The sequence below is a fragment of the Exophiala mesophila genome, assembly GCF_000836275.1.
Source record: "Exophiala mesophila strain CBS 40295 unplaced genomic scaffold supercont1.4, whole genome shotgun sequence".
Classification (NCBI taxonomy): Eukaryota; Fungi; Ascomycota; class Eurotiomycetes; order Chaetothyriales; family Herpotrichiellaceae; genus Exophiala; species Exophiala mesophila.
Window position 1 is genome coordinate 3,515,465 of NW_015622507.1, and position 21,396 is coordinate 3,536,860.

Below are 21,396 nucleotides of genomic sequence, written 5' to 3' on the forward strand. Positions count from 1 at the left end.
GTCCCCCTCCCTGGAAATAATTTTTCTCCTCCTTAGCCTGCGACCCTGCACCTTGTCCAAGACTGAGTATCGGGAGAGTTTCCAAAAGTCCTTTCTCGGCCAACCTGCTTTACAACAACGCCATCAACAATTGCCCGCGATCGTCATGACGGCGCCAAAAGTATCCTCATCGACACCTCGGCGGCCGGCCTCTTCGACACCAGTCAAGAGAAGTCGGACGGGATGTTTGACCTGCAGGCAGAGAAAGTTGAAATGTGACGAGGTACGTTGTTTTTCCCTGTGCTTCGCGTCCAGCAATCCATCATGTCAGAGATGCTGCTTTACATATTTCATAGCCTGATGCTAATGAACGAGTTACAGCAAAGACCACAATGTGGGCAATGTCAGAAATCACACCGCGAATGTGTCCAGTCTGAAGGTGCGCCATCTTTGCACCGCCGAATGCTTGCTAGATTTAAAAACTACCCTCGAATATACTGATCATTCCCCAGGCATCGCATGGAGACACAATCAAAACGCCGGCCGCGTAGGGGGTGATGAAAAGAGCTTGGGCAGTTTTTTCAAATACACAAACTTCTTCACCGATGAACAACGACGGATGTTTGTGCCTGTACCATCGCAGCGTATGATTTCCCACCCCGCGCCAACCCTAGTGGACTTCTCACTAACATTGTCGCTTGATAGTTACCTTTGTCTATGTTGACCCTACCACCGAAGAGGTGGGTAGTCCTCCGCCAGGAACCCCCAGCACATCTGAAGCACAGCAAGTGGCCGCGCACTCTCTGGAAGCCCTGTCAACTGCCGCGGCAGTAGGCAATACCAATACGACAAATTATCCCGCGCAATACTACACCAATCCCCAAACCTCTTCATATCCAGAGTACAGTTTTGTGCGCCTGGGTGACTCTGCTGGTGATTCACAAGGCCTCGGAAGCCTCACGGAGCTCATTCCACCTCGCTCTCCTCCCAATCAGGTCGCCAACTCTCTCATCGACCCATCTCTTGAGGAATCGGTTTCCCATCCTCCGAATGATGGCTCAATTGGCAACACAGATGGGGCACAGGATCTGAAGAGTGAAGATGTCGAAGCTAGTCAGGAAGATGATTCTCATGTCGCGCTGGCGTTGCAGAAGTTCAATGCTAGCACATGATGAATGCCGCATGTTGCTAATCAACACACGGTGCCCCGCGCTCATGGCTTGAGATAGAATCTCATTCTCATCACGCGGTTGGTGCCCTCCCACACATGGCTTCAAAAGATGATTGACAATGTTGATCTCACCTTGCATACTCTGAGTGACACATTTGTTCAACATGCATACTTTCGGGGAAACAGTTGTGCATCATGCAAACTCCCGGGAAAGCACCTGTCCATCATTAATTCAGGAACAAAAAGGTCTTCAAGTCATCATGGGCGTCTTAATCTGGCTGAAGGGGAATCTGGATGATGACTCTGATGCAGCCTCTGCAGCTACGGCATGGTTTAGGGTTTTATTGATACTGGTCTTCATAGCGATTCGGATACCAAGGAGAGACTTGCTAAGAATAGGTCATGGCGATTGGGTGAGTTTGGCGCTTGGCTGGAAAAATGTTTGGTCAAGGTTGGCCATAGTCATGAACCAGTCAATTGCAAGTAAACCACTAATGAAATTATCATTGTTCTTGCAGTCCTCGCTTAAAAGAAATAGTATTTCTTGCCTCGTCTTCCTGCGACTAGACCTCAATAGAAGAGAACTTTCAAATGTGGGGCGGAGTCGAACGCGTGGGCTTGTGCTGGCGCTTTAATTTATTATAATTAATATAGCGTTGGTGTGCAACTCTCTTGCTCCGGTTCGGAGCTCGAAGAATGTCACTTATGGTACCTAGCCAAGGGTTCAAGGTAGCTTTTAGTTCAAGGCTCGAAGTATATGTGCAGTAGCATACAACTAAGGTAGATAGGACAGTGATGGGCAAACCTTGCTACGCGTCAGATCAAAAGTCGCTACCAAATACAAATAGCGGCACGCAATATGACACCGGCACGCAATATGACACCGGCACGAAGCGATAGAGTGATGTCGAGGCTCTGCGGAGAAGGTGTCGCTTAGCTTCCTTGAACATTGATTCCCAACGGACAGACATGGATTACGCAACAGAGGACACCTGATGCGCAGGAACAATGACGCGGCAAGTCGTAGTACAACCACACCAAACCACACCATGTCTGACCGATCTGGATCCCTGGCATCTGGGGTGCATTGTGATATCCCAAGAGGGCCAAGAGGACTTTGTTGGTCAGCTGTCATGCGCCGAGCAGGGCCTCGCTGGTTACAAACAGACGAGTCAGGAATTACAGAAGTTGCTCAGCTTGCTTCTCCCCAACTCTTGGGCTTGGATCCTCAAATTCTTGGGGGGACGAAACCTGTACTCACAGCTACCCTGGGCACCCTGATCACTTGTCGCTCTGTACATAGCACTCGTCCTCTTGCGCTCAATGATCTTCCCCCTCGACTCGACCAACGAGATGCTGAGGAGGTCCTATGTATACGTACCTCGGGATATATATATCTGGCTAGCTACCTTGTGATCTACCTGGGAACTACTTAGATACCTGGTCTCCGAACTTTATACCCCCTGCTATGCACTACCCAAACCATGCACGGGCATGTCATGGGCCACGCAGTCAATATGTAGGTAGTACGTCCGCCCAGGACGTCAGTGTGGGAACAAATGCTGGTTGTCAGCGTGGGAGGTCCAAGTCTTACCGACGCTAGTTGACATCTGCAGCTGTATCTGAACCTTAGATCTACGAAGGAGCCCAGATTACAGGGTATAAGGGTGTCCCCAGACTCTCAGTCTTTTGTCGTGATAGGTGCGGCCTTCGGATTTTGGAGTGTCGTCATCCGTCCTGATACCCTGATGCACGTAATCTCTCGCAACTTTACCACTTGGCTGGTAAGTCCTCTAGAAACACGTCTTCTTCGAACTCATACGGAGTGTAGATAACAAGTTCGACTGACTGCGACAGAGTTGCAATTCGTAACGGTCATGGCGTCAATCAAACTCTCTTAAACAGGGTTCCTCCAGCGGCGCCTGCGTCACCAATCTCGGGTCTCCACTCGACCTTTTAGGCCTGAACCCTCGCCTAAATGTCGCCGTAGAAGAGCTTGTGTGACCAGGTCTCGTAGGTCTTGTCCCCTTCTCGACTCTTTATCCGAAGATCCCTACTGTCCTGTAGATTTATCGCCGTCCGCATCGGTCTCGCACATGGGTACACATCATGCAAATACGATAGCGTTGGTCGTTTACGAGTACATGAACTGTGACATCCGCCCTCTTCCATAACTCTGGATAAATGTTGATGGAGCTATAGCATACAAAAATCCCCCGTGTCGGTCTCCTGCACAATCAACAGTCATCCTTCAATCCTTCAACTGCAGTTTCACATCTCCCTACTCCTACTGTTATTATTATTGTCGCCCTCAGCTCCACTGCCCCATCTCATAACACCCGGACTCTCCCCGACAAACCGCAGTTGATTTCCACTTTTCCAAGGTCTTGGGATAAATTAGGTCAAGACTACGAGATCCATCCATCCACTACCGTCCATCGTCGGCGCCGGCACACTCTCCTTGGCCCTGTCATTACTGTTGCTACTACATCTGATCTGAACCCGCCAGGAAGCCATTCCAATTTCACAGAAAAGATTTCAAACTCAGCTGCGCCCATACAAACCGTCGACTTGCCTGCCTGCGCTGCGCCACACTCCCAGCCGGCTGGCTTCTTGAACTTGCTTTCCATCATCCTCAATTATTACATTCTGTTGCCCTCTATGTATTGATTTACTGTTGGTGCAATCAATAAAGCAAGCAGGTGCCGCCTCAGGTCTGCCCTACCACCCGCCTGCAGCCTGCACGGTCCTGGTCCGCCGTGCAACTTCCCGCAGGGCCAGACTCCAGGCGCTCGACGCAGGTGCCACCACCTTGTTTAGGCCACACCACCACAACAACCCGGCAGGAACAGTTCTTACACCATGGGTAGGCTTCGCAATCTCTCCGAGAGTTGGAGGAGTTTTCGAGATCCTCAAGCCTCCAATTCACCACCCTCGAGATCCTCATCCAACAACCACAATACTGTGGTTGATAACCACTCCCCTGCGGATCTCCAACATTCCCCCGCCGATCCTCCGCCAGGACCTTATCCCAGACCTGAGCGAACCGCATCTCGACCAACTTCAATGGTTTATACCCCTCCTTCGATGATGGACGCTGGAAGAGACAACCACATTGAGGAACTGATCCCCGTATTCAGGTACCGCTCCCACATGTACCTTTTTTATGTCTGGGGATCCTGTTAGTGCTGACAGGACCATTTTGTAGTTTCCTCTCAAGCCACAGCAATAAGCTCTACCAGGAAGGTGATTACTACCCCCCCGAAAGGCTGGTGGAGCGAGTGGATGACGTTGCTGACATGTTTATTTGCGCATCAGGGTATTTCCTTAAGTTGAACGATTTAGATACGAGTGAGTTCGACGAATGAGGCGTTACTCTTCCGGTTTAAACTGACCAATTCTGCAGGTGGACGACCAAATGCTGATCGCAACTGGACCGAATGTTTTGCTCAACTTGTGGGCACCGTCCTCTCATTGTGGGATGCGGCGGCCTTGGACGCAGCTGGTCAAGAAGGCGAAGTCGCTCCAACCTTCATCAATCTCGCCGATGCCTCGCTGAAAATGGCAAGACCTTCAACTGGGCCCTGCCTGACAACGAGCCCGCTAACAGTTCCACTAGATTGAAACACTTCCTACACGGAACCCTGACGTCCAACCTCTGCAGAATGTTTTGTCGATATCGACCGCGGGGAAGAATCGATATCTTTTGCACTTTAATTCCTTGCACTCGCTCACGCAATGGACTGCTGGGATCAGACTGTCAATGTTCGAACATACCTCATTACAAGAGCTCTATACTGGCTCGTTGATTGCTGGTAAAGGCAAACATCTCAACAACATCAAAACTATCATGGAAAGATCTCGTTTTGTAACCGAGGACTGGGCCAGAGTTCGATTTGGTGCCGGCACCCCGTGGAGGCGTTGTTGGTGTGTCATTGAACCTCCAGACGAAAAGGAATGGCAGAAGATGAACAAGACCATGAAGAAGCGCTCGGCCTACGAACGACCACCTACTCTGCCCAAAGGTATTATCAAATTCTACGACACCAAGAAGACCAAAAAGGTCACTCCTATTGCAACCATTACGGACGCTTACTCGGCATACGCTATCTACCCTCAATCAAAACCTCTGATTGAGCAATCAACCCTGGTAAAACTCGAAGGCCGTATCACAATTCACTCCAAACCAGAGTCCAAGTCCGACGGATTTGTTTTCGTGATGCCTGAGCTTCATCCTGCTGTCTCGGGATTCGAAATGATGCTTCGATGGCTTTTCCCCGTCTATGACACATTCCATCTCTACGGCCGACCGGGACGCATGATTGCAGATACTTGGGATGTCAGGGGTTTGATGTTTGCCATGCCTAGGGAGCGCCATTACGGTTACCTCGACATTATTGATGTTGCAGCCTTGATCCATACAGCGGGCAGTCAGAAATGGAACGAACGAGAATGGCGAAAACAGATGAAAGAAATGACGTCGAAGAGAATGGGTATGGGACCCCAAGCTCGGTCCGTCAGCAATGTAGATAGTCGAGGACATGCTCGGCAGGTGTCCGAACAACACAGGCCCGGCGTGCACTATGCCGACAGCTCTCCGACGCCACTCAGCACAGATGCTCGATATCGATCCGGTATAGAGACACCACCAAGAGTTTCTCAGGCTCCCACCAACGGCGGGTACCTGGCACCAGTCCACAACGCTCAGGGCAGTCATAACAGGTCTGTGTCTGAATCGGGACCTTATATTTCACCGACCAAGATCCGCCAACAGAAGGAGAATGACGTTCCTTCGCGAGAATCATCGACCGACCATGTCCATCAAGCACCGATCCATCCCCCGCCTCAACCACCGAATCAATATGCTCCGTATCGAAATGGCAGCTATCCTTCCGGGCAGGAAGGACCTGACAGTCGATACAGCTCAGATAGTGATGGACAAGGCCAACGCCTGGACCGAGACGACATTGGTTATGAGGTGCGGGAATCAACGCCACCTGCACCTGTAGTGGCACCACCCACCTTCCAACACTATGCGGGAGAAGTACCACAAAAGAGACCAGATGCAAGACCTGACCTTCGGCGGGAGAAATCCCGCATGTCAAATGCGACATTGTCTCAGATTGCAGACGTCAACAAGTTGGGGAACAGAGCGAACATCGGTCATGGTGGGGCGGCGGGTCATGCTGCGGTGGTGGCTTGGAATGGCCCTAATAGCAGTGGCCCGCCGCCTGGGTACAGTGATAATCAGGGGGCACGAGGGGTAACTGCAACCCCCAACAAGTACACCCTCGAAGAATTATCTGCTAATCAAGCCCCCTCTACAGCACCACTACCAACAACCACCACTACCACCACCACCACCTCAACAACAACAGCAACAGCAGTGGTACTAGGAGAATATCCTAGTGACTCGTTGTATGTGCAAAGCTCTACAGAAATTCCTCTTGCACACCCACAAGATCCTAAGAGTGGTCTCACCCTGGTCACCACCACGCAATCCTTTTCTCCACGTCATTCATCACCCAGCAAACATATAATCCACCGAAAGCCTGTTCCCGAGTAGAGTTTTTGTCCTCCAACGTCTACTCCACAGAGGCAGTGGTAGTCTGCCGAGAGTATGCCCCGACACTTGGACTCATCTCGAGATTCCCCAGACTACGACAGCCCACCAGAAGACGTTAGCCCTGGTCTCGTCACGCGAAGACGAACTGGGGTCCTCAAAACTGTTGGCGACCCTGGCCTCGGCAATACCGCCATTAGGTCCGGTCAAGTCGATATTCCTATTGTTGATTTTGGAACCACCATCACACCTTCTTTGACACCAGGACACAGTAGACCTGCAACCGCTCTTGGATTCAGCCGACGACCATCGCAACTAGAATATGGTCAGCCTCTAACTGCGCCGGCATCACCTGTGAACGGCTCTCCGAACGAGCGGGTCTCGCCTAAAGATGAGAAGCGATCTCCTCGCGCTGACCGACCTGGGTCGAACCCCCTTGGTGGCCACGGACGGTCATCGAGCCAGGCCTGGCGGGCTGGCACAGTCCTGGGGCGGCATAGCCCAACCAGTGGATTGACAGCAGAGGAGTTTGTGCAGCAGCGGGCGTCCGCACTCAAATCTCCTCATGGGTACGTGCCTTACCGCAGTACGTCATTCAGCAAGGTCGAACAGTCTCCCAGCAGGCTTCGTAATGGAAGAGAGTCGAACAGTCGACCTTCATCACGTGGATCGCTGCTGCATGAGTTCTCCTCACACTTGAGTGCGCGAGAGCAGGAGCATGTGGCTCGAATGACGGGAGGGCCTTTGATTCATGTCAGCGAGCGAAGTCGAACGCCTGATCCATCGATTGGGTTGATCGGAGCCATCGAGGCGAGAGAGCAGGAGAAACGCAATATCCGGGAAGGGCTGGCGGGACAAATGGTTCATGAAGCAATCGCACACCGACAAAAGACGGAGCGAATGTACGGTTTGGGGCCGGAAGCTGGTCACCCTGAGTCATGGGCCAATTTACGAGCACCATCACCGTCAACTCGGTGGAGTGTGTTTGGGGGACCGGTGTCTCCATTGCATTATCAACAAGCAATGATGCATCAGAGGCAGAGCGGATATTTTGCGGCTCAGAGCGGGTATGATGGTCGATAAAGTCGGACTGTACAGCAGCGGGTTGTTTATGACATGCATGCATGCGAGGCGTTTGAGATAGAATTTGTCGAGCATGATGGAGATGGCCTATAATGAAATGCGTTGTAGATTTGCATCTACCCTATGTCCCCTTTGCAATTAGTCGTGAACCCCACGGAGACCGCCGAGCGATCAGAGTGTTCTTTGTCGGCTGTCACGCTGCTTAGACTGCGGAGGTTTCGCCCCGTGCAGAAACGAGACCGCCGACGGAGAAGCAATTGGTGGCCGAGGCCGAATGAAGTCAAGAATAGTACAAAACACGTTAGTGCGCGTGGGATGAGAATCTTTTGAGGACGATGACGAGTGTGATATGCAGAATATGCAGTAGCACAATATCGACGCATGGAAGAGCGATGCTAGCTACCAGCTAGAATGTTGCGTATCTTCTGTGGTTGGGAGTATCTTTCAACTGCACGTGGCAGGCGGGCTAAGTAGAAGCATGGACTCAACACGCGTCGCAACCCCTGGAGGTGGGAGGCTGGGCTTTGAAAATTAACTCAAGTGAGTAAAGTACACAACGGTAGCCTGCGGGCTGGTAGCTAGGGGCATTCGGGGGGTTCTCCAGACGTGGTATACCCTGTTGTTCCATTATTGGAGCGCCCCCGCCTTCCGTGCTGCTCCCCTGGGTCAGGCCCCCTTGCAGACCGCTGTATTGGGCTTCCGGACACCGTTCAGGTGCGGCAACACGGAATTAATGGTCTGAGTAAGGCGATGGTACATTCGTAATATTGACAATTCATCGGGGGCAAGCAAGGAGCCTAAGAGGCCGAACCTAAAGGAGTGCTCAGGCCTAAAAGTCCGAATCCCCAGTGCCCAGTAGTGTTCCAGCAGCCGTGTGTCCCTGGATTCGGGCTCAAGGCTCGTACCCGTCCGTAGCCTCCCACTCCCAGCGTCTGGGCATGCCGAGTCCAGGGTTCTAAGGTCCAAAGGTCCTCCATTTCCCCAACGCCTCGACCTCATTGGGCTCGTAGGACTCCGTCATGGCGTAATGAAGAACGCAGATACATGAGAGTCCAGAGTCCACACTGTTCACATCCATTTCTTATCCATTGTTATCTTCACTTGCCATGGCTGATCTCCGATGATTCAGATCCAACACTGTCCAACTTCCCAGTGGCTGTCACTTGTGGAAATTCTCATCACTTTCGGTGTCACACCTGCTGCATTTCTTACAGCTCAAGAGGTTCCTCCTGGACATCGAGACACCTAGAGTCAGACTCAGACTCAGACTCCAGCTGACGACTTCCAACTCACGACTCACCAGTCACAACAGTCACAACTGCGTTTGCTCGTTTCCCGATCCAATCAATCCTCAAACCTTTCTCTTTCACTCGCTTGACCCTCATAGTCTGATTTCCAACGACATGACTCGGTCGTTAATCACTCAGTTCTGCAACAACCCTGCTTACTGAGACACTCGGTGGCTCGCCTAATCCACCAACCTCGTCATTCTCAATCCCATGGCCTTTCGATAGATCGAAATGGCCTAGCATCGTGCGTCTCCAACTCCCAAGTCATGCCTCTCAAGGCTCTTTTATCCTCCCTTCCCTCCACCGACAAACGTCACCGCCGACATAGTAGCATTATCGAAAATGTCATCCGCCCCTCTGACGCCTCCCTACCTGCAACGACAACATCGACAACTCGAACTCGTGGTGATTCATTCAAGAGGTTGAGCCTGGGTCTGTCCCATACCAATGAGGAGACATTCCCTCGCTTTCTTACCCATGCCTCCGATGATATGACTTCTCCTGAACCATCCAGTACTCATGACCCCAAACCTGTCGCTTCTGAACCTGTCCTTCCTATTCTGCCTGCCCTTGAGAAGCCCCTCGACAAGTTGCCGGAACAGCCTTCACTGGCTCCCCCGAATGATCTGCCCCTTCCAAATCCAAAAAGATTCTCCCTCCTAGGTTTCAGACATGCTTCAGACTCTCAACTCTCAACGAGATTCCGCAAGGATAAATCCGTCACCCCCGAACATGTCGCTGCTCGTATGTGTTGCTCTTCCAAAATTAAATGTCTTTCGCTAATCAGACGCAGCTCCCACGATCATCACCACTGCACCCACCCTCAGCGAAGCCGACGATCCCCTAGTCAGAATCACCAAGCGGAAGCTCTTCCCTCGCGGATCCAGCCCTTTTAGAAAAGGCGAAGTTCTTTCGCACCCTCCATCAGAGCCTTTGTCTGGAGGAGAAGGCAAGGTCGACCATCCACAAAGTGCAGTGTCGAGACAAAGATTCTCTCAAGAGACCACATCCTTCGAACGATTGCCCCGAATCAAGGGTGTCAATGGCGTACAAGGTCCACCTCCATATGGAGACGAGACCTCCTCCTCGCTCGCCATTCCTGTAACCCGCCTATCAGACTCGTCTCGATCTGATGACAGTTCTGGGGATCATGTCTATGCAAAGACCACCACCACCCATACCATCTCGACAACAACCACATTTTTCAAGTTGAAGAGACGGAAGAAGGACAAAGGACCTCTGTTCCCACTTCCTGAAAAGTTCTCCGCACCTCCGTCGGGCAGAACAAGTACATCTCACATTAGTGCGGATACTTCTAGGGGAAGGAGGTCGTTCTCACCAAGCAGGAAGCCAGGATCTGCCATCAGATTTGATACGGAGCCCAGTCGACAAGATTCCGCCCAACCGTCACCAACCCACTCTGCCCTAGCCTTGACCAATGCACCATTCGGGGCTCCAGGTCCTACAATCGTGCGTCAGGACTCTCAGTGGTCCAACCATTCGGGCCAGTCCTCCCCTTCGGTAACCTTGGTACCTCCACGCTTGGGCGCAAGAGGACGATCATCTACCATGAATTCCATGGGTCGCTCGGCTGAGAGATTGCTTGACACCCTGCCACAGTCGAGCTCGGCAAGGACTTCGACTTCCACCAGTGGGAGGAGAAGTTTCGGGGATTTATTATCTCTGCCTCAGCGCCTGCGACAGAATTCTGCCCCGCCTGCCCGTCACGGCGCAACCAACTCTCCAAGCACTCCAGGGTCCAAGTCAAACTCACTCCATATTCATAGGGAAGCCGGACCCGAGCGAGAATACCCTAGACGAGAAGATGGTGACACTCCAGCAAGCTACCTGGAAAAGTTGGCAGCAGCTGTCCCGAGAGGCGCCATGGCGAGCATCCTGTGCAAGAATGCTGACGACTTTTGCAAAACCTGCCTGCGCAAGTACATGCGTGGTTTCTCCTATTTTGGAGATTCTATCGACATGGCCATTCGGAAGATGCTGATGGAGGTCGAACTGCCCAAAGAAACCCAACAGATCGACCGTCTTCTGGCTGGCTTTGCAGATCGCTACTATGAATGCAACCCGGGTATCTTTGCGTCCCCTGATGAGACATCCTATGTCGCCTTTTCCATCCTCCTCTTACACTCGGATGCCCACAACAAGAACAACAAGCGCAAAATGCAAAAGCAGGATTACGTCAAGAATACACAGCAAGGTCAAATTCAAATTGCGAACGACGTTCTCGAGTGCTTTTTCGACAACATCTGCTACACTCCTTTCATTCATTTTGAGGACGAGGTCGCTATCAACAGTCATCGTCTTTCAGCTCCCAAGCCGAGAAAGAGCCTCATCAAGACCAAGAGCATTGAGAGTTTGAGAGGTCAAATCGACCCGTATACTCTTCTCTTGGACAATAAGCTGGATGTCCTTCGACCCTCGTTGAAAGACGTCATGGACGCTGAAGACCACTACAGTTCGACCGGCACGTTAGGAGCCTTGGATACGACCGAGCCAACCAAGGCGTTTCTGCATTCGTCTGTGTTGCAGATCGTCTCAGCCAGGTCACGACCAGATGCTTTCTTGTCACAGGCCACAATCAGTAATCCTGGTGAAGCTCAGGCCGGCTTGGTCAGTATCAAAGTGGCCAAGGTAGGCTTGTTATGGCGAAAGGACCCCAAAAAGAAGAAAGCGAAACGACCTTGGCAGGAGTGGGGTGCTGTTCTGACCGACTCGAAATTGTATTTCTTCAAAGACATTGGCTGGGTCAAGAAACTCATGTCGCAATATGATGTGCACAACAAGGGCAATAGCAAGCCTGGATCACTGATCTTCAAACCGCCCTTGTCCAGCTTTGAGCCGGACGCGTTGATGTCTATGGATGATGCTGTAGCATTGTTGGATTCGGGATACAAGAAGCACAAGAATGCATTCGTCTTTATCAAACATGGTGGGTTTGAGGAGGTGTTTTTGGCTAACAGCGAAAACGAGATGAATGATTGGATCGGAAAGCTGAACTACGCCGCCACCTTCCGCAGCGCTGGAGTGCGAATGCGTGGATTACTGTCACAAACGTACGAAGGTCGCCATATTCTCCGCAAGAATTCTGATTTTTCTACAAAGAGTGGAGACACGCCTGCTCCAACGCCTCAAAAGGAAAAGAAGGTTGATCCTCAAATGGCTTGGGAAATCATGTTCTACCGACGCCAACTGATCAATGAAAAAATCAGTGACTTGGATGAAAAGATTGCTGTGGCCCAGAAAGAGCTGGACCAGTTATTACGGAACGCTCGACATCTTCTGATCCTTCTGCCTATCCAACAAAAGACTCGGGAAACCCTCGTTCTTGCTGCGGGTCGGATGGCTGCCAAACTGAAGTGGACGAGGGTTGAATTGTGGCGCACACGCACACACAGGGAGATTCTTGCAAAAGACCTGGAGCAAGAAGGGGTCACAGCGTTTCCCGCTCCCAAGACATCGACGACAACTACTCCAGTCAAAACCACGCCGCTGAAAACATCACAGCATACCCTGGGGAGAACGGTGACAGATACGAGCCACTTGACGCTATCACCGATTAGTGCAACTTCTTCTCGACCGTCGAACATCCTTGAGAAACCCAAGAGCGCGGAAAATGATGGAAGTCGGCCAGTTATGGAACCTAGCGGCACTCTGGACCTGGCACCAACGGCCAGTCCCTCGGCTGCTGTGGAGCGTCTTTCTCGCCGGGGCAGCACCCAGGACTCGCATCCCCTCATACATCAAACGTCAGTAGTCGAATCTCAGCATAGCCGGGACACCAGCCGACAAACCTTGGCGACGAATGAAGCAGAGGAGCAGGTCCTTCGAGAAGCTGGATTGATCGGCATCGATGGGGCGGTACCTAAGGACAAACGCCCCGAGACGAGCGAGTCGGACCGTGATAGGGTTGCGAGGCTCAGTACGGCCGGAGAAGTGTCCAAGGGAAGCAGTGTGCGGCGTCTGCATCGCAGTCTACGCGATACACATATGCCTCACGCTGTCCATCACCATTCCCCTAGCCTCCATCGGCACCGAAAAGCTCGCGACTCTGGGTCCAGCGTGGCAGCAACTGAGGACGGAGGCCGCTCAGTCAGTGATGCCGAGGAGCTCAAACGAGGAACAGGGAGTTTCATTCTCCACGGGAAAAAGGCGTCGGTCATCACAGTGTCATCGGACTGGCAAAACATGTCGGTGGAAGAAAGACTGCGACTCAGAGCCAGTACCAGTGGTGAAGGGAAACCAGACACAATACCTGATGACGAAGAGACCGTGGGAGAGAATGGAAGCATTCTTTCTAGGGGAACTGAGGACGAGACTGGGCGTGAATCTGTGGCGCTATCGAGTCGAAAACCCAGTGTCGCCACAACCACGGGGGAGCACTTTGTGGATGCTGAGACGGGTGAACCGGAGGAAGAGGACATTGACGGTGAAGACAATATGGAGCATGAGATAACGCCAACCCAAGAATTCAAGACGGACAAGGCGTGACTCTTTCAGGGACCAAAAGCGTGGCGAAGCTGAAAGGAGGGTGTGGGACAACAAAGTAACGACGATTATGATACCAAATATGCTAGAGGCATTTCAAAATGGCGTCCACTGCAAAGAGCGACTTGGGTTTAGGGAAATAAAACATTACTGCAAATGTCGATCAATGGCTGCAGAAAGGCGTTCATTCAAATCATGCAGGCATGGTTGATTGCCTGGCGACATGCTCAGGCCACGGCATGGACAAGGCCTGATATGGCAGCAGGACGACTGGAATGGTTCCTGACAGCCTAGTTATGACCAAGGTTTCTACTTAGAATAGCGACATGGTTACATGTGCCAATTGATGTGTTTGATGGGGCAAACTATACTGTCTCGAGAAATAATCCGTGTGATGATGCCAATGAAAGTGAGATGCGAGTATACGTATATGGAGATTGTATTCACGCAGACATGCATTTCGTGTATTGATGGTATTTTGTACCTCTATCAGTGGATTTTCCTGACCAAAGTCTAGACTCGTTAGACTTGTTCGTTGCTTAAGTATGTATACATTGAACCCGATCCCCATCAAACATAGGGCCATCCCTTCTCTTCTTTTTACACCGACGACGCACTAAGTTCCTTCCACTTCTCATCCGACTTCGCCTGCGCATCCGCAATTTGCTTCGCAAACTGCAACGCATCGGGCCCAATCAACATCCTCACCGGCGGTTCCTCCGATGCATACAACGTGTCAATAATCGGCCCAAACTTCTCCGGCAAACTAGGTTCCTGACCATGATATCCACGGATCATATCACTAAAAGCGCCCACTGTCTCTTTATACGGGCCCGAGGGCTCTCTCGTCTCCATCGACGAACCCGACCAATCAGTTCGAATTCCACCTGGTTCCAACACCGTCACCTTGACACCCAAGGGGGCAAGTTCCGCCGCCAGACACGTCGAAACCCCCCCTACCGCCCATTTCGAACATTGATATGCACTGAGACCAGGACTCCCCAGTCGTCCACCGAGGGATGAGATTTGGACAATGTGGCCGTGGCCCTGGGCGCGTAAGATGGGTGTCACGGCTTTGCTGACGTGCACGACGCCGAAGAGATTGGTTTCGACTTGCGCGCGGAATGTGGCCATGGAGATGTCTTCGACGGAATCGATGTTCGCGTATCCGGCGTTGTTAACCACGATGTCAATGTGGCCGAATTGGGCGAGGCCGGCGGAAATGGCCGACGCTGCGGAGGGGTAGGATTGTACGTCGAGTGAGACGGTGAGGATTTGGGGTCCGTGGGTTTGCGCGAGGTCGGATAGTGTGCTTGAGTCTCGTGCCGTGGCGATCACGGAGTCGCCTTGTGCGAGTGCGTATTCCGTCAGGCGTCGGCCGAGGCCCCGTGAACTGCCGGTGATGAACCACACTTTAGTCATAGTTGAGGTAGATAGGTAGGGCTCGTAAGGGAGGGTGTGTGATGTATATCTGTGTGATATAGTAAGTGTATTGGATGATGTTGGTCATTGGTCGTTGGTCTGCGAGGTGATAGAAGAAACGGTTGGTTTGGTTGCAAGTATCTGAAGTAAGTACTCGTGTTATTTGTCGGCATTCCTCCAGCATATAGGTACTTATAGACCAGCCAAGCCTCCGTATCATGCTCATGAATGCGATCATAATGTTGGTTCGATCACTGAAAGGATTGACAATCGTCGACTTAATTCGCCAGTTTGCTTGCATAGATTAGAACTGTAGGGCAGCTTCATGTCCAGTGGAGTCGTCCGCCCCACATTATGCACGATTCGGATATAAGCGTGTCCAACGAGTCCCGAGTCCTCGGACCTGCATATGGGGTATGAAAACATCTGTATCGTACGAGTGTGCCTGTGCATGTGCACATACGGAGTACGTCCGTGTGTATGGAGACCTTGGCATGCTCAACCCAGTTTTGTTCTGAATTCGTGTTGTCTGGTCATCGTCCTTGAGTGTGACGAGGAATTGTAATAGGTTGGTATATGTCCGAATTTTGGTGCGGAATTCAGTGTGCAGCTCCCGGCGTCATAGTGGCCCTCGCGTGAGTTGATAATTGGGATCTCATGCAGCCCAGTGCCGCTATCTGGGATATGCATTGCCGTGGATTGACTAACCCTCAAGCGGATTTGGCTGATTGCCAGAAGGGGTGTTTGACCAGAGGCTTGGTCTGAGATTCGACTAGCCGTCAGATCTCGTTGATGACCCGAGGTTGTGAGATTCTGGTGATAGAAGCCTTATGCAACGCTTGGATTTTCTCCCCGCGCCTGTGTGACCTTGGTCACGTCGGTCAAGGGTGGTCGATGGGTAGACGTGGTCCTCATCTGGGATTCTTGTTCTCTGGTAATGTCACGAGGCCATCCTGAATCTGAGAACTTCATCTCCTCTTCTTGCCCACAACCTTTGTGAAGCCATCCTCGTCAATTTCTGGTTCCACCTTCTGTCTGGGAAGAGGAGGCGCATCGGACATGTCGACATCTCCTGTTGGTCTGTCTGGAAAGCCATTCCATTCATCTTCGTCATCATCGCTGTCATCCCAATCGGTTTCGTCGGCATCCTTGTCCTCTCCACGCACAATACCAGAGACTTGATTCCCTCCTTTTTTCTGCTTTTCTTGGAACTTGATGTGCATTTCGTTCAACTCGGCCACATCACCCCCCTTCAGCTTGTTGACACCACCCCAAATTGCCCTCGCAGTCTCTTCCGCACTGTCGTCATCGACCACCACCTCAAACTCGTCGACCATGACTTGAAGGAGTACCTCTTCGAGATCCCCAACATCGATGAGTTGTGGAGGACTAGATGTCAAAAGCTCTGAGACAGCACCGGCAAACCACTCTCGCTTATCGTGTGAAACTTGACTTGAGCCACCCCAGGAATTTTGAATGGCGAGGGTCAACGCGGGCCAGGCCCAGAGGTGAAGGGAGACGAGGAGATCGATTTGCGGACCGAGGTTTGAGGGAATCGAAGAAGGGGCGGCGCCTGGAGCAGGTTGGTGGACTTGAGACATGATGAACGACGGTTTACAGTAGTGGAGCGCCGGGAAGAGGCGCGTTTGTCCCAGTAGAAGTTCACTTGGTGTAGGGAGATTTCACTGTCGAGTTCATCATCTCCAAAATCTCAAAAAAAATATCATGTTGAGATCGGGCCAATCTTCGCCGAGTGTCTCAATGAGGAAATCATGCCGATGAATAAGCACTTTTTTGTCTGACGGAGAGAATATCATTCTCCGCAGCCACAACCCTTGGCCACTTACAGCAGAATGCCTTTTCGTCAGACACAAACTACCACGTGATATCGAATTCCACACTCTGTCACCGTCATTCTATCGGAGGATCGACGTCCACTATTTGCCTTTTCACCTGTCGAAATCTTATAACATACTGTTTGTTTCGCTATATTTCATGATATTGACCTTTGCATCTCTAATTTCCCAGCTTTTGTTCGTCTTCGTTAGAACACACTCTCGACCCCATTAGATTACTTCGCCTTTTATAATTCAGACTCAACATCAACATGGGCGACGACTCTTGTCACCCGGCAGCCCCAGTACATCCTCAGGATGAAAGAGCCGCTTTGACGTCAAGGTTAATTCCTACCATGACCCTTTCAACTTCAGACAACCCTTTGACAGCGCCATTGCCACCAACGACATCAACATCACCTGCTGAGAGAGCAGCAGCAAGATTTCAAGTCAACGGCAATGCAGTCCTCACCGGTGGTGCTGGCACTTTAGCGTTGGCTTCTGCTCGCGCTTTGTTGGAGCATGGTCTGTCGTCCCTGGTCTTAATGGACTTGCAGTCGACCATCGCCCATTCTCAACAATCTATTTCTGCCCTACAACAGGAATTCCCCAACATTCCAATTCACACTGTCCACGTCGATGTAACTTCCGAGACCGAGGTGGAGCATGCTTTTGACGACGCTCGTAAGCTGATGGGCTCAATCGATGTATTGTGCTGTTTCGCTGGCATCGTTGGCTGTGTGCACTCAGCCTCTGTCTCAGCTACTCAATTCCGCAAGGTGGTCGATGTTAATTTGACAGGGTCATTCCTCTGCGCTCAAGCTGCGGCAAAGCACATGATAGAGTCCAAATCCGGGGGTTCTATTCTTTTCACTGCCTCAATCTCGGCCCATTCCACAAATTTTCCTCAGCCTCAAGCCGCCTACAACGTCAGCAAAGCTGCTGTAGCACACTTGACCCACAATCTTGCAGCCGAATGGGCTGTTCATGGTATCAGGGTCAACTGCATCTCTCCAGGCTATATGGATACGGTCTTGAACGCCGGTGACAACCTCAAGCCGGTTCGTGAGATATGGGTAAGCCGTTGTCCAATGGGTAGAATGGGCGACGTTGAAGAAATCACCGGTCCAGTGGTGTTGCTAAGTAGTCAGCGGGCAGGAAGATACATCACTGGAGCTGATTTGCGAGTCGATGGTGGTGCTTTATGTTTCTAGAGGTAGAACACATCTCTGTCAGCTGTAATCACGCCGTTTGCTTTGCCGGTCAAGCCATTTGCTGGTCAAGCCATTTGCTGGTCACGCTGTTTGCTGGTCAAGCCATTTGCTAGTCACGTCGTTTGCTGGTCAATCAGTATTAGGCCAAAGAGATCACAGCTACCGATCTCGTTGGTGTATAAGATGCCCAGTGAACACATTTTCTATCACCAAACCTAGTCATAGCTCCTGAGAGTATGCTTTGGAAGATGTTGCTGAATTCTGCAACAGAGTCACGATTGTGAAGCAGGCGATCAAGGAATATCGCCGAGTGCGGAGATGCTGTGGGGCGCGACCCCTTTATTAACAGAGCCTTGTCCACCGCCCAAAGTTGATCTTACCAACAGCAACCATTAATATCACTACAATCGTGAACCAACATCTGAAGTCTCAGTTTGAGGGAGAATCATTGCATCGTGGGCTGTACTCATGCATGCAAAATTCTTTGCGTCACTCTACTCGCCGTTGTCACACCGAGATCGTGTCACCAACGAGCTGTCACTCAAATATAGACCATAACGATCATGGCATCTACAGAGCCGCATGAGTCTGTGAAGCTGTTTGCGCTTCGACTCAAAGCTTGCACAAGTCATCATTATCGACGGTTACGACCATAGTCATCATGGCCTTTATGACTGTGCAGCTGGCTATATCAATTGGATTTTTCGACGATGCCAGCAGTATGTCCTCCATTGCTGTATCTTCGAGCATCAAATTAGCTGAGATAAATACAAATACGAAAGAAACAACGAAGCTATGTCACGTTCACGGGACGAAGAACTCATTCGAGAAGGCTTTGACGACACATACGAGCCTCCCAACTTCGACAGCGACAGTGATGGCGGCGTGAGGCTCGATGCGAGCCCGTGGAACAAGAGCGAGCCTTCAGGATCACGCAGTCAGCGGGATCACCAGCGCGGAATGGGTGAAGAGTCTAGTCGTGGTAAAGGGAATGGCCGCGCTAACTCCCCGTCGCCCCAACCTAGGGCACACAAGTCGGACGACCCGGAGTGGATTGCGACACTCCATGAGAGATACAGCACCAAGGCGATCAGAGAGCGCTTCGCAGACCCCGATCTGTGGCCTCCGAAGAGCGCCAATAACAAAGAACATCGTGACGCCCAGATTCTTCGCAAAAATGCGTCAACGAAGGAGGATACTAGGCTCGCCGACGAAGCGCGGGTTCACACCACGATGGGCAACTTGAGAGCGGTCAATGAACTGCGGAAGCAAGGAATCGCCGTCAAGCACTTCACCGGCGATCCTGAAAATCCTTATGAAACCACATATAGGCACCCGGATCGTCCTGACCGACTCAATCGAAAGGATGTCGATAGATGGGCGGAGTAGTGTTGGTGATAGGGACTCGACGTGATGCCTGGTGTAGTCTCACGGGCGGTGGTTGTGGAATCGGCGACATGTGATGTCTGCTCCAGGATAAATTTTATGTTTCATAAGTAAAACTCATTGTCTCTACGGGCATAATACATTAACTACCTACCTAATGAATCTTGATTCTGTGAGTTTTTTCGCCGTTAGAGTAACGTGAGAACAAATATGAGTTTATTCCATAAGCTCCAAGACAACCCTCGACTTTGCACCTACTCCCTAACGACAGCCCCCATAATGCATTGAGAGGCTTGTCTATCCATGGTTTGAAGCGTTTGGCTGATGCCATCCATAGCAGCTCGTGAGTTATCCATCCTGTCGTTCGTCGTTCATGAGCATCAAGTACCTAGTATTGAGTGCGATACGCGTGACACTGTTTCCAATGCACCTTGTGGTTCGTTCTGACTACAAATGTCATCCATCTATGAGTCTTTGAGTATGACACCAGGGTGCAACCCATTTTGCCAACGAAGAGAGGACGAGTCCCAAAGGGATATATATATCGCTTTTCACCAAGGTCGAAGTTCTCCTATGATCCTACCATCAGAACAGCCCCTTTCAGCAGAGCCCTCACAGTAGCCTAGAATCCCAGATAAAAACCTTTCTAATAACCATGTTTGGAAAGCGACCGGACAGAAAGCCACTACCCCCACCCAAATACCAAAACCCTCTCGGAGACACGTCGAAGCTGCCCAAAGCCCGACCACCACCAAAAGGAAAGTCCCGCGGTGGAAGCTCAGCTCATTACGATGAGGATGACGATGAGGATGCTTATTATGAGGAAGAAGACTACGATTCCGGCGGCGAAGGTTCGAGTCGCAAGGACAGCCCGACGGACCGCAGACGTAGAGCTCAGGAGAAGCTTGACAGGATGAAACAAGCCGCAAAGGATCAAATGCACGCTTCCAATTCGACCGAGTCTTGGAGGAAGAGGCTGCCCAATATGTATCCAGCCCCTGGCGATTCGGAGGAGACTTTACGTAGGAAGGAAAATGCTCGAAGCGGTTATGTCTCGAGAAGTAGTGAAAAGTCCGAGGCTCTGAAGAGACAGCGCGGCACCAGAGACAATGCTCAGGCTTCCTCGTCACGTCGCCAAAACGCCATCGACGAGAGAGATTTTGCCTACCAATCCGATCATCCTCTTCATGCTGACTCTAGACGAGTCAAGGATCGAGGAAAGGAAAAGGGGAAGGAGCCTCAGCGTCGTCGATAGAACGGGTGTTCATGGACCTGTTTCTACTAAATGGGTGGAGTGAGTGCTGTGGAGAGTTTAGTGGTGCATGGATGAGCTTGCATCCCTGCATAGACGATGGTTAGATAGACGTTGAACTCAGTCGATGGGTAGAGCATCTGTAATGTATTCCGAGTTCATAGCTTGAACTAGTTCAACACTCCCTTCTCATATCTAGTGAAACTTGCTTCGCGATGTCGATCAAATCAAAGGACCACAACATGACTCTAACTGTCAATCCAATTCTTTAGAACGTACCTAATCTTGAACGAATGGCCAGTATCATTGAACTAGTGTCAAGCGCGCAAGTGAAACAGGCACAGGTAGTATGGTACGCCATTCCATGCGTTTCCTGCCCAGAGGAAACCCCGATCACTTAGCTCGTTTGATGTTGAATGGTGTTCATCGATGAATGATCCGTCCACAGTATGATTCTTCAGGCACATACACACAGTCAGTCCAAACACAAAGGTTCCAAAGTCATACTTACCTGGAGTAATAGTCATGGCGAAACAGACGACTTCCCACCTTGTGACACAGCACAATATGCATACAAAATCTTGGATATATTTCAAACTTTGTACATCTGATATCTACGTACGTACATCTTTGACCAAGTTGGAAAGTCCTGCTTTCAGAGTACTTTGGAAACACTATCAAGACGAAAGTTGCAACATC

At 51.1% G+C, this 21,396-nt stretch overlaps 8 protein-coding genes across 8 annotated transcripts; 6 read left to right on the forward strand and 2 right to left on the reverse strand.

The window, feature by feature from the left end:
- The first annotated feature begins 71 nt into the window (after positions 1 to 71).
- PV10_06359 (uncharacterized protein) lies at positions 72 to 1,654 on the forward strand. Its single transcript, XM_016371149.1, has 4 exons — positions 72 to 262; positions 361 to 418; positions 492 to 623; positions 685 to 1,654. Exons 1-4 carry the CDS (start codon positions 146 to 148, stop codon positions 1,149 to 1,151), a joined length of 774 nt encoding a protein of 257 aa, XP_016223442.1. The 5' UTR covers positions 72 to 145; the 3' UTR covers positions 1,152 to 1,654.
- Positions 1,655 to 4,012: 2,358 nt separating this feature from the next.
- PV10_06360 (uncharacterized protein) lies at positions 4,013 to 6,716 on the forward strand (the record flags this gene model as incomplete). The annotated part of the gene is made up of 5 exons (XM_016371150.1): positions 4,013 to 4,290; positions 4,359 to 4,396; positions 4,469 to 4,501; positions 4,557 to 4,714; positions 4,770 to 6,716. The coding sequence occupies 5 exons, from the start codon at positions 4,013 to 4,015 to the stop codon at positions 6,714 to 6,716; spliced, it is 2,454 nt and encodes an 817-aa protein (XP_016223443.1).
- Positions 6,717 to 6,770: 54 nt separating this feature from the next.
- On the forward strand, positions 6,771 to 7,796 carry PV10_06361 (uncharacterized protein; the record flags this gene model as incomplete). Its single annotated transcript, XM_016371151.1, has 1 exon — positions 6,771 to 7,796. The coding sequence occupies one exon, from the start codon at positions 6,771 to 6,773 to the stop codon at positions 7,794 to 7,796; it is 1,026 nt and encodes a 341-aa protein (XP_016223444.1).
- Positions 7,797 to 8,886: 1,090 nt separating this feature from the next.
- PV10_06362 (uncharacterized protein) lies at positions 8,887 to 13,974 on the forward strand. Its single transcript, XM_016371152.1, has 2 exons — positions 8,887 to 9,829; positions 9,879 to 13,974. Exons 1-2 carry the CDS (start codon positions 9,352 to 9,354, stop codon positions 13,589 to 13,591), a joined length of 4,191 nt encoding a protein of 1,396 aa, XP_016223445.1. The 5' UTR covers positions 8,887 to 9,351; the 3' UTR covers positions 13,592 to 13,974.
- Positions 13,975 to 14,188: 214 nt separating this feature from the next.
- PV10_06363 (uncharacterized protein) lies at positions 14,189 to 15,010 on the reverse strand (the record flags this gene model as incomplete). The annotated part of the gene is made up of 1 exon (XM_016371153.1): positions 14,189 to 15,010. The coding sequence occupies one exon, from the start codon at positions 15,008 to 15,010 to the stop codon at positions 14,189 to 14,191; it is 822 nt and encodes a 273-aa protein (XP_016223446.1).
- Positions 15,011 to 15,978: 968 nt separating this feature from the next.
- PV10_06364 (uncharacterized protein) lies at positions 15,979 to 16,611 on the reverse strand (the record flags this gene model as incomplete). The annotated part of the gene is made up of 1 exon (XM_016371154.1): positions 15,979 to 16,611. One exon carries the CDS (start codon positions 16,609 to 16,611, stop codon positions 15,979 to 15,981), a length of 633 nt encoding a protein of 210 aa, XP_016223447.1.
- A 352-nt stretch (positions 16,612 to 16,963) lies between these two features.
- Positions 16,964 to 18,187, forward strand: PV10_06365 (uncharacterized protein). Its single transcript, XM_016371155.1, has one exon. It carries the CDS (start codon positions 17,118 to 17,120, stop codon positions 18,057 to 18,059), a length of 942 nt encoding a protein of 313 aa, XP_016223448.1. The 5' UTR covers positions 16,964 to 17,117; the 3' UTR covers positions 18,060 to 18,187.
- Positions 18,188 to 18,854: 667 nt separating this feature from the next.
- On the forward strand, positions 18,855 to 19,448 carry PV10_06366 (uncharacterized protein; the record flags this gene model as incomplete). Its single annotated transcript, XM_016371156.1, has 1 exon — positions 18,855 to 19,448. The coding sequence occupies one exon, from the start codon at positions 18,855 to 18,857 to the stop codon at positions 19,446 to 19,448; it is 594 nt and encodes a 197-aa protein (XP_016223449.1).
- Positions 19,449 to 21,396: the final 1,948 nt, after the last annotated feature.